Raw genomic sequence first — 13,881 nt, forward strand, 5'->3', positions numbered from 1 at the left:
TGTTGTATGAGATGCATTCCACTGTATTTTGGAAGAAAGGAGTATACCTGTACATAATGATGAATAATTAACAATATAGAAATGTACTTGGGGTACATGTCTATAGTACCCGTGGTGACAATGACCACTTCTGCCTAAGTGTTCAAACATACATTTGCAGGCCATTGGCTTGATACAAAACCTCAAACTAACGTGAATAAATGAACAAACATTTGCTCTAGAAAATAGATTTTATTCAAAACTAACTTCATTATGCACAGTTGATTATCAAGGTAGGAATAGCAAAAGCAGTTTTGATGATTATTGACACCTGAATTACATGTGAACAGAAAGAAAATAGTGTTAATATGCAATATATATAAGGACAGCACATAGCACAGTAACCAGTATATAATTTCTTGTAACAGATACCTCAATAACCATTTACAGTGACATATTCTAACATAGCATTAAAGCTGTAACAATGTATAACTGCTTTCAAAATCTAAACCTATTAACACAAGCAATGTTTTGTTAGATAACTTGTCTTCCTAGGCCATGAAACTGACTTTCTTCCCTGGCCATGAAACTGACTTTCTTCCCTGAAAGTATGCTTACATACATCTGTATCACAAGAAATATATGGATATATAAACAATTATTTGAGTAAAACTAGAAAGGTAATGTGTAAAATATAAAATAAGTGATAAATATGTCTGGAAAAATGTCATAAAATAAAATGCATTTGGTTATTTGATTAATGTAAATAATATTTGGTATTAACAATTATCAACCAATACTTGATGCGTGGGTGAGTTTAGTTTTGTGCTGCATTTACCAGTATTCTTGCAATATCACGGCTGGGGAAGCGGAAATGGCTTCACACAGTGTACCCTTGTGGAGAATAGAACCTGGCACATTGATGTGACAAGAACACTTTAACCACAAGGCTACCACACAGCCAACATTCGATATGAAGCAGTGCACTTGGTGTTCGTATTAACCAAGAGCTTCTCAACACCAACCACTGGTTACAATGGGTGATAGTGATGAACAATAATGCACAGGAAACTGGCACAGGATTGACATGGAAGAACAACCAACTGATGCCATCATGGACACACCATTATGCAAACACTACGACATTCCTGTATTGGGTTTTATAAAAAACATGGATTGTATAAACCTATTATGATTTTACATGTTTATGATGATATGACCAGAGAGTGAGTGAGTTTAGTTTTACGCCGCTCTCAGCAATATTCCAGCTATGTGGAGGCTATATGTCTGGTCCAGATAATCCAGTGATCAACAACATGATATGACCAAAAAGCAACACATGCTTGATATGAAAAGGTACTGGATGTATGCAGTTACATTTTTATGGCTGATATGAACCGATAACCTGGACATATTTCATATAAAAGAAACAAGATATCTACAACTGCACAAAGCCTGGTGACATTTTCATATGTTACATTCTCAAAACTGATAATGTGGCCAAAGTTTAATTTTGACATAAAGGTAAAAACTTCTCTGGCAAAGTTTAAAATGAGACCAAGTCTAATGTTTGATATAGTGATATGTATTCTTATCTTGAATGCAGTGTAAGCGGTCAAATCTTGTATATCGAAGAAAAGAGCAGATGTTTATCTTTTGATTGCAGTGAGTTTAGTTTTACGCCACACTCAGCAACATTCCAGCTATATGGTGGCAGTCAGTAAATAATTGAGTCTTCTTTTGACCACCGAGAACATGCTGACTTAAATAGTACTCTTTTGCAAAACCATTCCCTGATGAGAAAGTTCACAAGATCTTGTAACATGTATTCAGAGAGCATTGTATTTTATGTGTTTGTCATCTTAGATTCCAACTGGGAAATACTAATGTTTTGATGTTTGTGCAATTTTATCCTCATCTGAATCAGACAATAATTGCAATAACATCATGCTTATATACAAAACTGGAACTAAATCAAGGAAGACAGGTTTCTAAATATCAAGCAGACGTCATAAGTGACCAGCTGAGCTTGTGTGACACAGCTGTCCTTAATGAGAGAAAAATAAGAGACAAGATCATGTACATGTGTGGTGTTGGCAGGGCTGACTTAACTAGAAATATTGTGATAGGGAATAATTATGAATGATTATTGATGTAAAAAGTTTTGTATCATCAATAACATTTAACATAAACTTTTGATGAAATATGGTTTCAACTTAAACACTTAAACCCAAAGTTTTGTGTATATTCATGGGCTGGTACTAAGGTATGTTCGGAGTACTAATTTGTGAGTAATCCATGCATGCATATTTCACAACTCACCAGTGATGTGAATAATGCTGCTTTATTTCAGCTTTATCTGCATTTTTGCTCCGTCACATCTATGATTTCTATAATCTATATCAACAACCAATCTAGGTGTTCACAGTACAACATTCACAGACAACCAACTGTTATACGACAAACTGGTAACATTAGTGACGATCTGACCTCACACATAAATGTTGTTTTCTGGTTGGATAAGCACTCTTCTACTATTTTCACTGTACCCCACTTACAAGTGAGGTATATTACAATTTTACACACTGCCAATGACAACTCATTCGATACTTCATGGTAGCACTTCTTTATCTTGACTAATATTGAATCATGCATGATGCATGGAAATTACATATACTTTGCAAATGCAAATCAGTGGAAAGGAGACAACTCTAAATTGGTTTTTCTTGTGTTGTCCTAAAAATCTAGTGATGGCTATGTAAAAATTTACCTTGCATTACAATAAATATATTTTGACAAAACATTTAAATGAAGTAAATGTGAATATTAAGAAGGGTGAATCACATTGCTGCGTCTTGACTAAGTCAATATTTGGGGGGAAAACAGCAAGATGCAAGATTCGCATTGTTTGATTCACACAGATTGCCTGAAATGTATGATCCGATTCCCATGCTTTAAACAGTTCAAAATACGTTGTTCACTGATCCCTTGGGGCCCATTGGTTGATGTACATAAAATTATACCCACCTCGTGACCAGTGTACAACTCATATTGTCAACATGGTAATGACTTCTGAATGGGTTGTTGTTCTCTTGACACAAGCCTGTAACTCTGGACCTTTCTGACCTCAACCCTGCTTTCCTGACGATTCCATTAAGAATGTCTACATACATACTGACACTACTCATCATTATCTTAAGTACATGCATTTGTGTTAACCTCAGAGCTTCACCCTGGAATAGTAATGTCTGGATTGACAAGACTGTTAATGTAGACCGTTCTCATTTATTCCTTTCACTCAAGGCTGTTACCTCAGACCTACCAAACCTAAACCCTGCTTTCCAAACAATTATGTTGAGAATGTTCACATACAAGATGAACATGACTCATCATTTGTGTCAGTTCATGTAGTCATGTCAATCTGAAAGACTTCATACAAGAATAGTAGTCTGGATTAACAAGCCTTATACCCTGTTACTAAGCCCTGCTTTCCTGACAATTCTGTTGAGAATGTCTACATAAAAGATGAAAATTACTCATCATTTTCGTAAGTACATGTATATATTTTAATTTCTATTCATAGAAATGCAGTGCTGTTACAAAATTTCATCAACTTCATAAATATCCGTGAAAACTTCAAACGGATTTTCACACAACAAAATTATATATTCTCTCACTTCTAATAAAACTCTCACAGTTAATTTCAACAAGAACTTATCCATTGATGACAATTTTCTATGTGTTCTCAATAAGAGAAGCTCACTCGTCAAAAGTAATTGGTGGAATCTACAATCATATCTCCCTCAGATGCAAAAGAAAGTCTACATGCAGTAAAGACAATAAGAACATCTTGTTAGTTCTTAATCATATATTCTACTGTTACTCTACTTGTATTGTTTCAGCATAATGTATTAATAATCTGCAAAATTAGATATTTTCAAAGTTTCAAATACTATGCAATAACAACCTATTTCTGCATATCCTTCTGAAGTCATAACCTTTCAAATGAATAAAAGAATTTATTAAATGTGGACAGTGACAGAATCCAAAAGTGACAAAGTGAAAGAAAAATGAGATCCTTCTTTAGGAATGTGATTATTTTTTGTCACTGTTCCAACGATATGTGCCTGTATACTTGAAACCCTTCTTGGCAAAAAGATCATCAGCTTCTGATGGACCGCGACTGAAATCACCAGAAAATAAGGCCATTAGAAACTAATAAATACAACAATGAAAAAATCTGGCTTCTGTGAACCTAGCTCTGTCATACATTCATTCTGCAATAAATGGGAGGTACCTCTGAACATATGTCAAAGAAGGAAACAATGAGGTCTGATGTTCAATTCAAGAAATAATGCTGCCTTATTTAAGAATACTGAACTGAATCAAAATCCAAATAGGAACCAGAACAATAATTTCTTTGGCCAAGATCTGAGACAATCAAGAATAACCAAATATATTCTTGACGTGAGTTGGAATCCTATTTGATTTATTCCTAAGGATCAGGGTGATGTAAGAGCAACACCATCACTGATCCATACTACCTGCGCTTTAGAGGTGATGTTCAGATGCAGTATCAAACCAGATGTGCGGATAATTGTGCTATGGAGCGAGCATTGATTTGTTCATTTGATATGCATTTCCTATTTTTTTAATTAAATAACTTGTTTCACTTCTTGGCAGGATAAACAGGTGTTACTAATTTACAAACCATGTGATTGTCTGTGTCAAAAGCAGTCTATTTGATTTGTTTGTTACCACACTGAGCAACATTACTAATAAAGTGTAACCCCAAATTGTCTGGACCAGACAATCCAGTGGTTAAAAGTAAGATCAGCCAAGCCTGACCACCCAATCGTGTTTGTCACCTCTTATTATGGGCATGGATTACTGAAGATCAACTGTAACCCGGATCTTTGTGGGCTGGGTTATTGAAGGCCTATGGTAATCTAGACAGTCTACCTCAGAGCATCTGCAGTTAAATAGTTAATAAACCTGCATAATTCACAGCTGCTGGAGTGTAGTAACTGCAAATTTGACAGACAGTCAAACTGCAAAACTTAGTCATATCAAAATTCAACATACGCAGTCTTCCCTTTGAAAAACAAATGGACCCCCCACAAACCATCAGTAAACTAAGTACACCAAATTAATCTGCAATAAAATTTCATGAAGATTACTCACAAACTTCTTTTTGTCGAAACATAATCTACAGCTAATTATGATGACATTTGGAAAAAGTTATGATAAAGCAAAATGTTTAAGTGTACTGCAGTTTCACCCCAGTGAAGTATGAGACATGTGTCATGAACAAAGGATATCTTTCTGTCGTTGGTTCTAGTGGTTGAACAAATTGCACACTCTTGCTCATTTTCAAGGACTCAGACTATCATGAGTTGAACATCTCTAAAAGTGACTCTGATGTACAAAACAACATTTAACTTCTCTCACAAAAACCATCAAAGATCTCAAAGCTGAATTCAAACTATGACCTCAAAGCCAATTTCTAAATGAACTCAAAATCTAAATTCCAACTAAGACCTCATTCAAAGTATGATCGCCAAGATAAATTTTTAACATATGGACTCAAACCTATATTCAGCCAAACCAAATAGTGAAAACAACCTGCATTTTGGATCACTAGGTCTGCTTGGTTGGGTTCGAACCCCTTGAATCCCCCATCCTTGGATTTGCCAGTGCATGGTAACTATCGTATAAATACTTTGCTTCATGGTTGCATTGTTTGCAAGATACTGCATTCCAATACATATGTATTGTGCCAAAATTTACTGGCAAAGCAATCTCTACTTCAACAAAATGGAGAACTAAACACAATCAGCTACAGCATGTTTCTTGAATTTAAGGTCATACGTTGTGAAGAGAGTTCAGTTCCTAAATGTTGAGCCTCTAGAACACAAACATGACATCCTGGTATACAAGTCAGCTTCACTGCATTCTTTAAGTTATCACATTGTGTCGAGGGGTTTTATCAGTCCCGAGTAAGGATGCTCGGGGAATACAACTTTAGTTTTCACTAAATTAAAACAAAACAACATGCAACACAACACGTTTAATTGCTGCCATGCTGACACCAGAAGATTGTTTGACCTCAATGCACCGCACGTTACTAAAGGCTTGTCGATGCACGCTTTTCTCACTTCGCGTCATCACCAAGGTGTAGCGGTTTGATATGACTTTCGTAGCGGGATTACATAACTTTTATACTCCCGCTTGCGGATCGTGATGGATGTACATGGTATTTTATCAGTGTCATGTGGACCAATCAAAACTCGACATTCTTACATGAGGCTAGATAATACATCTTTACCATCATGTGACAGTAACTGACAGACAGTAATTCTAAAACACAGTCTGGTAAACAATATGTGTCAATGTAGAAAGTCTAGAAAATGCCAACACTGGTTAAATGGCTGCCTAAAGAGTCCCACCTCTGCAGTATACAATAAGTGTTATCAGAAGATAACAAATCCCTCTAGCTCTCACAAATTAGAAAGATCAAGTCCTACAAATGTGATCTCTCCAACTCAATGAGGTTATTCCTGCCTTATCTGGCTGTCTGTATACAAGAGGAGTGTTTTAGCTATCAAATCAGTGTGTGGAATTGGGATTTACAAATGGTGTATTTATTTGTTTGACTGGTATTTTTTCACAAAGAAAGAAGTCATCGCGGATGGCACAATATTCTAAATTCTGCTAAGGATTTGTGGAACTAATTAGGAAAAAATATAATTTAAACTGGCCTTTAATATCAATAGGCACCAGTTCATAAACTGATCTTCATGAGTGTTTCACTGCCTTCATTATCTCATGTAATGGAGGAATTAAATGCTTCATCAAAAAGAGACATTGGGACATTATGTACACTGTGAAATTTGTGGTCCAACAACTGGCAACCACACCTTTTCATCTTGCCAGTTCAAAATTAATAGAGGCCATTGGGTCATTAGACTTGCTGCTATGTATTGAATCTATGATCCCTATTAAATCTACTGGACTCAAAACACTGGAATAATGACAAGGACACCTGACTTCTATGTTTTTTTCCAGCACTACCTAGAGATGCATGAGATACACATGGTAATTTGTCAATGACTGTATTGCTTTTTATTGGAAATGTAAGCACCTGCAACTAAAAGACTCGAAAAGGTCTCAAACTTGCATTGGGGAAATAGATTAGTCATGAAACTGACAGTAGGTCCACTTAATTCCAATATTATTTGTCCCACAATTGCACATAATCTTGTAGTTGGCTTTAATCACCTCACTACCTTCACTGAAAATGATCTGAAGGTGTCCCATGTTGAACAGAGCTTCAACTGACAGTACACAGCATGTCAAGAGGTGAATGTTACAGAATGTTGTCTCTCACAACAAGCATGGGTAAATGATGGCCAATTCTTTCCAGGATCTTTACAGGTCACTTGTAACAGAAAAGGGTATCGCAATGAACTGATGCATTTACACACTGTTAGAAGTTCAGACCAGTGCTAAAACTGACAAGTCATTGGGATCATAATACTGGAATATCATAGGGGAGTCAATGATTTATGACTTGTCATGACTATTTCATATTAGCCCTGAAAACTTGGTGTAAGTACAGAAACAGTCAGGTCATGCACAATTAGCACCAATTTCAGTCTTCAAACAGGGTGCTGGCCTGTTATGCCTTGGAATTTCCCCTCAGCCTTGTCATGAGTGACTGAGCATGGATAAACTCTCCTTGTACTAGTTATGGTGATATTCAAGCTTTATCCAGGGATTCTACATAACCTCAAACATTACTTGTCCAAATACATGTGAAACTTCATAAGCCTTGGTGTCATGAACACGTAAGAGCCTTGGGCTAAAAGAATTGCGCCAAACTGTTGGCAAACATTCATATAATAGTGGTAGGGGGCATACACTGAACTTAGTAAGAGCCATTAGTTTGTAAGTCTCAGGTTAGTGAAGTGGAATAGTTGTTTTCTAACCTAAGTTAGTTATCATATTTACACAAGTCCAAACTGAGCTAGAAAAAATTTGGATATGCAGGGATTGTCATGGGCTCCCAAATATGAGTCATGCTGAATCCCTCCCTATCTTCATAAGAGTCAAAAGCATATAATAGTGGGTCATCTTTGAAAAAAGGAAAAGAACTCACTGTGGAAAATCAATTCACTGACTAAGAAACAATAACGAATCATATCCATGTTAGCATGTGATATTGCATATTGATCTTCCATCATGTTTGAGAATGATGACAAGTCACTTTGTTTTGGATGCCACAGTATTGCACAGTTATGCTGACCTAATTCAACAGCAGCCAGTATCTACGAGATTACGCATGTGTACGTGTTAAAGTAACCTACAGTCCCACTGGTCATCAGAAAATTTACAGCCAATCAGAGTAATTGTTACTGACATGATTTGTACCAGCTGTTACATTTATATTTAGACATTTCCCAGTGATAACCAAATCAATGACTCAGCAAGATTTCCAAGGATGACTAGGAATTGTAGAGTTTGCATTTTGTTTTTAACTACGTCTATTTGTGTACAGGTGTTTATGTTGTGAGAATCAGTTAACATGACACTGCATCAAATTGACTCCACTGAAAAATTCACCTGAATGTTTTCACCACAGATTGCATATTTCTATGACACAGCAAACCCTGGATATGAGCAATGGTGTTTAACACAGGCTAATAATATATGCATGTGGGAAACTGAAAATGGAATAAGGGCACAACATTAGCCAACACACAAGCACTAGAAGGTTATCTCATCCTAGTGAGTGAGTGAGTTTTATTTTACGCCGCACACAGCCGCTGCACCAGCTATATGGTGGCCGTCTGTAACTGATCGAGGCTGGACCAGAAGGTCCAACAACATGAGCATCGATCTGCACAATTGGGAACCGATGAAATGTGTCAACCAAGTCAGCGAGCCTGTCCACCCGATCCCGTTAGTCGCCTCTTATGACAAGCATAGTCGCCTTTTATGGCAAGCATGTGTTGCTGAAGGCCTATTCTACCCCGGGACCTTCACAGGTGTATCTCATCCTAAAGGGTACACATTCAGTACTGGGACTTCTCCATGACACAATACCACAACAGTGTCTCTCCATCATGCTAAAATCGATAACATCATCATCACAAACTCTGTTCGTGCCTTTTATATTATTTATGATAAAAGAATGCAGACAAAACAAAATTTTGGGCATTTTAATTACTGCCCAGAATGACAGAAGTATGATTTTTCCCAAGATATTCTAAAGAACATTACCATTCAAATACCATTTAGAATTAAATTCAAATTTAAGCTTGTTCTGTTCCTATCAACATTATTTTCAATTCAAAAAAACCAAAAAATTCAGTTTAATTTCCACTCCAACATTAGACCAAAAGTTAACGGTGACTGACTTGTGACACAGTCGCCTCACGGGAGAGGTGAGCAGAAGATTAACTATTCTTTTACACCACTTTTAAAAAGCAATATTCCAGCAAAATGAACTATTCTTTTACATCGCTTTTAGCAATATTCCAGCAATAACACATAGGGGAACATCAGAAATGGGCTCCACATATTGTACACAAGTGGAGAATCGAACCGAGCTCTTTGGTGTGATGAGTGAATGCTTTACCCGCTAGACTAAAAATCGGGTGTCAGAGTAACACCATCTTTTCAATAGTAGTATAACTGTGTCACAGTACTTCAGGAGAAGGAAAGCCTGAATTGATGAAAGTCTCTGAGAGTCTTTACTTGAAGCTTAGTCATGGAGCTGACAAACATAGAAACATAATCACAGCCCATTGTGTTTTGAACTCTGCCATGCACAAGGCATGTAACTCTGCACGATGATTGCAGCACCTTAGATGACTTGGCCATCATGTCAGACAAATCAGGGTTGGATAATTTTGCTATGTTCCAGTAAATGACATGCAACAAACCAAATCAATCACTGATTCAAATTGGTAACCTTTGTAAGGCTTATCTTTAAGCCTTAAAAATAACAACATCTTCAAAGAAGCAAGTTAAATGATTCACTAAGATTGTTATGGAAGAGATTCTATTCATGCCATGGTTCTATGCTATCAGTCTTGCACTATCTATTCAAAATGGAGAGCACTACTGTCAGTACATCAAAAACAGCATGCTACAAAAAGCTTTCACTCAAAATCGCATTCTTGAAACAATTCAACCAAATGCAAACATTAGGTTGCTTTTCCTAATATCTTCATGTTAAACCCACAGTCACAGCTACATCAGATCTAAGATACTGGGTAAAATTCATTTAATTTCAACATCAAGTAACAAAAAAGCCATTTTTTGCAGACATTTTTTGCACTTGATGAAATAATTCTTAGAAAGTTATTTTTGTGCACATAAATCCTCACATATATTTAACACTGTCGGTGGCCTTTATGCTCATGAATTTCATACTTCTTGAAAATTAGTTGTCAACATAAATTTTATCAGTTGTTTTCATCTGAAAAACTGATATGACATACATGTGGGAATGAAAAATGAGAACACGGAAAATTTGAATTTCCTACTTTTTGTTCTTCAGAGCAGCTGTCACTGAAAGCTACACCAAATATATACAGCATGGCCTTCAGTTATACAGTAATTTATAATGTATATACCAATGTTTCACCAACATCATCTCATACTCTACAAGCATATCTCGTGTTACCATCAGCTGATGACACTGTTTTTAAGATGTTACAAACTTACATGCAAATTAGGGAAGGATGGATCCTAATCCTATTCTACAAACCATGTACCCCACTCGTGTTAGCAGACCATCCTAAGATACCTGCTGCGGAGTTGAGTACAAAATAACACACAGACATTGTTACAACCCACAGCCCTGATGAAAACTGTATCAATACACGCATAATGTGATCATGCACAAACAGAACCTGTCCTCAAGTTTACACAAAGATATGGCGTGAGTTTGGTTTAATGCTGCTTCTAGCAATACTCCAGCAAAATCAGAGTGGGGGACACCTGAAGTGGGCTTCACGTAACATAGTCATGTGGGGAATCGAACTCGCCCTGCGCCATAACAGGTGAACGCTTCACCCACTAAGCTACCCCACCACCCTTCAAACATATGAAAGGCAGACAGAATGTGTGCAAAGTCAGACTGCATTGTCAATATCTGCGACTTGGAAGTTAACCAAGGTGTTTTACCATTCCTGTTGTTAACAGTACATTGTGTGGCTAGCCACAAGTGTGGATTGTCTTGTCAGTGCCGTGGTCTTAGTATGGACCCATTCTGAGAATGGAATTAACTGTCCCAAACCTAGGGATGTCTATCAGTTGACTACAATTATTAATATAGTAAATATACAAAACAAAAAACAACACACGTAAACAGAAGCCAGAAACATGCAATAAACAAAGGAACATCAGGGGTTAAGTAACCGGAAAGTTTCTCTTAGTCAAGCATATCTACAATAAACTTCATTACAGGTAATTCCTGGTGGTTGAAGCACAATATATGACATGCTTTTCTCCACGGCTCGAATATTGCTACAAGGTGCATTCAAACTCATTGTTTTGTGTCGTTGATATGGAGGGCCTTTTTGCAGCTAAATTATCTCAATTTATACACATATTTTTAAATACATTTTTAGCCAAGGACTTTCACTAACTGTTAATGGGATTTGTCCACATGTGAGTGTCATTTAACCCCTGATTAACATACTCAAACTGAGTTATTCACAAAAGCAAGAGTATTAGCTATGAAATTCAAGCATAGAGACTCAGAAATAATCTCCACCAAACTTATCAAACACAGTAACACCACTTGTTTCTCATGTGCTTCTATTTGTTTGATTCTAAAATGTTTCCTTTAATAATAACATAGGTAATCTACAGCTCTAACAGTTATCAAATTGGTATAATTTGCAAGGCCATGATCAACAATGTCTTCTTCCAGATATGTATATATCTGTGGAGTTTATTTCTGTGTTTTATCAACCAACGGCGCACTGACCTGCCATAGACGTATGGGATTGGTTTGGGTTTTTCCTTGTCCACCTGGTGCAGAAGTGGTGTGAATATCCTCCACGCCTCAGACAGCTCGTCAGATCGGACAAAGTGGATCTGGGATCCCATGAAGACATCCAGGATCAGACGCTCATAGGCATCAGGGAGCTTCACATCCTGGAATGCAAGTGCAACTGTTGATAGTTTGTCAGGAGACTACAAATTCTACTTGTTTTGGATCTTTACTTGATTCTGTATATCTGTACTGTTTTTCATTGGGGCAAATGCATTGTTTCTAAGTATCACAAGGGGAAGGAAGGGTGGGCATGATTGTGGTCTACAATAAACATAACTAGCCAGCTAACAGTGCATGATTGGGTGAATACAGGCTTGATAACAATAGTGAGTGTCCACTACCCATTTGGATTCAAACTGGTGCAGTACTAGGCGTAAAATTTGGTTGTAAATGCCAGGGGTGGTGGGGGTGATTGTGGTCTACAATAAACATAACGAGGCAGCTAACAGTGCATGATTGGGTGAATACAGGCTTGATAACAATAGTGAGTGTCCACTACCCATTTGGATTCAAACTGGTGCAGTGCTAGGCGTAAAATTTGGTTGTAAATGCCAGGGGTGGTGGGGGTGATTGTGGTCTACAATAAACATAACGAGGCAGCTAACAGTGCATGATTGGGTGAATACAGGCTTGATAACAATAGTGAGTGTCCACTACCCATTTGGATTCAAACTGGTGCAGTATAAGCTACTAGGCCTAGAAATTTGTTGTAAATGTCAAACATTAACATCAACTTACAAGTGCTTTGAGAGCTTTGAAAATCCAGGCCCAGTTCAATACAGGCCCTGTACATGGCAATATCGTACAGCATACACTGGTGTCTTGTTACATATAATTGTGAAAGCAAGACCAAAACCAAAGATGTATTGTCCAGAAACTTTGATTTAGCTACTCTCAAGATGCTATACTAATGAAATTTGCGCCCTTCATCCCACATGAAACATACATCAAAACATATTTCAATGATGGCCACAATGTCTAAATTGGACAGCTCAACTACAATGAATATGTTTCTTGGTATCACAATACAACATAATGCTGAAAAGCACAAACAAATGTTTCCTTGATTTGAGATGATTTGTTGGATTTCTACCGGTACAATGACAAATCTACATGAAACAAGAAAGAGTGAGTGAGTCAGTATGATTTTATGCCACTTTTAGCAATATTCCATCGATATCATGACACTGTGCACCAGAATAAGCTTTACATATTGTACCCATGTGAGGGACTGAACCTGGGTCTTTGGTATAACAAGCGAATGCTTTACCCACAAAGCTACCCCACATGAACCAGAACATGAAACATCAAGGATGTCTAATGTCTGTAGGTGCTATCAAATTACGTTTCAACTCACCTTGTAGCGGCTTCCGTACGAAAGGTCAAGTTCAGATTCTTCACATTCAATGGCCATTCCAGGGGTCTTGGTCATCATCTTCATATACACAGCCTCATTTGGCTGGACGCGGATCACCAGCTCATTGCGCTTCACTTCACCAGCAGGGAAAATATCTCCAGCTACATCGCTGAACTGAATACGGACCTCTGCCTTGCGCTCATTCAGGGCTGCATTAAGATAACACGTCATTAGCGCATAGGAAATCTTAAGTTACATTATTTGCTTTTTCAACTATTTGCCAATTTCTATTCATTATGCGTCACATATATTATTACATATCAAAATTATTTAAGCATTTCTAGAACAATAGATATGGGTGGGTGGGTGTACAAGGTAACAGTGAGTGAGTAAGTGAGTGAGTGAGTGAGTGAGTAAATAACTTCACTCTGAACAGTATTTCAGTTATGTCATTCGACAGCGGTAGATC

At 37.2% G+C, this 13,881-nt stretch overlaps 1 protein-coding gene across 1 annotated transcript in view; it reads right to left on the reverse strand.

Moving 5' to 3' along the window:
* Positions 1-217: 217 nt before the first annotated feature.
* Positions 218-13,881, reverse strand: part of LOC137297030 (glucose-6-phosphate 1-dehydrogenase-like) — a 31,239-nt gene continuing 17,575 nt past the window's right edge. Inside the window, exons 10-12 of the mRNA XM_067828980.1 lie at positions 13,413-13,621; positions 11,987-12,156; positions 218-4,162 (exon numbers count right to left, since the gene is read on the reverse strand). Of these exons, the coding sequence (XP_067685081.1) occupies positions 4,075-4,162; positions 11,987-12,156; positions 13,413-13,621 (467 nt within the window). The 3' untranslated portion in view covers positions 218-4,074. The remainder of the gene's footprint in view (positions 4,163-11,986; positions 12,157-13,412; positions 13,622-13,881) is intronic.

This window comes from Haliotis asinina, chromosome 9 (assembly GCF_037392515.1).
Source record: "Haliotis asinina isolate JCU_RB_2024 chromosome 9, JCU_Hal_asi_v2, whole genome shotgun sequence".
NCBI classification, from domain to species: domain Eukaryota; kingdom Metazoa; phylum Mollusca; class Gastropoda; order Lepetellida; family Haliotidae; genus Haliotis; species Haliotis asinina.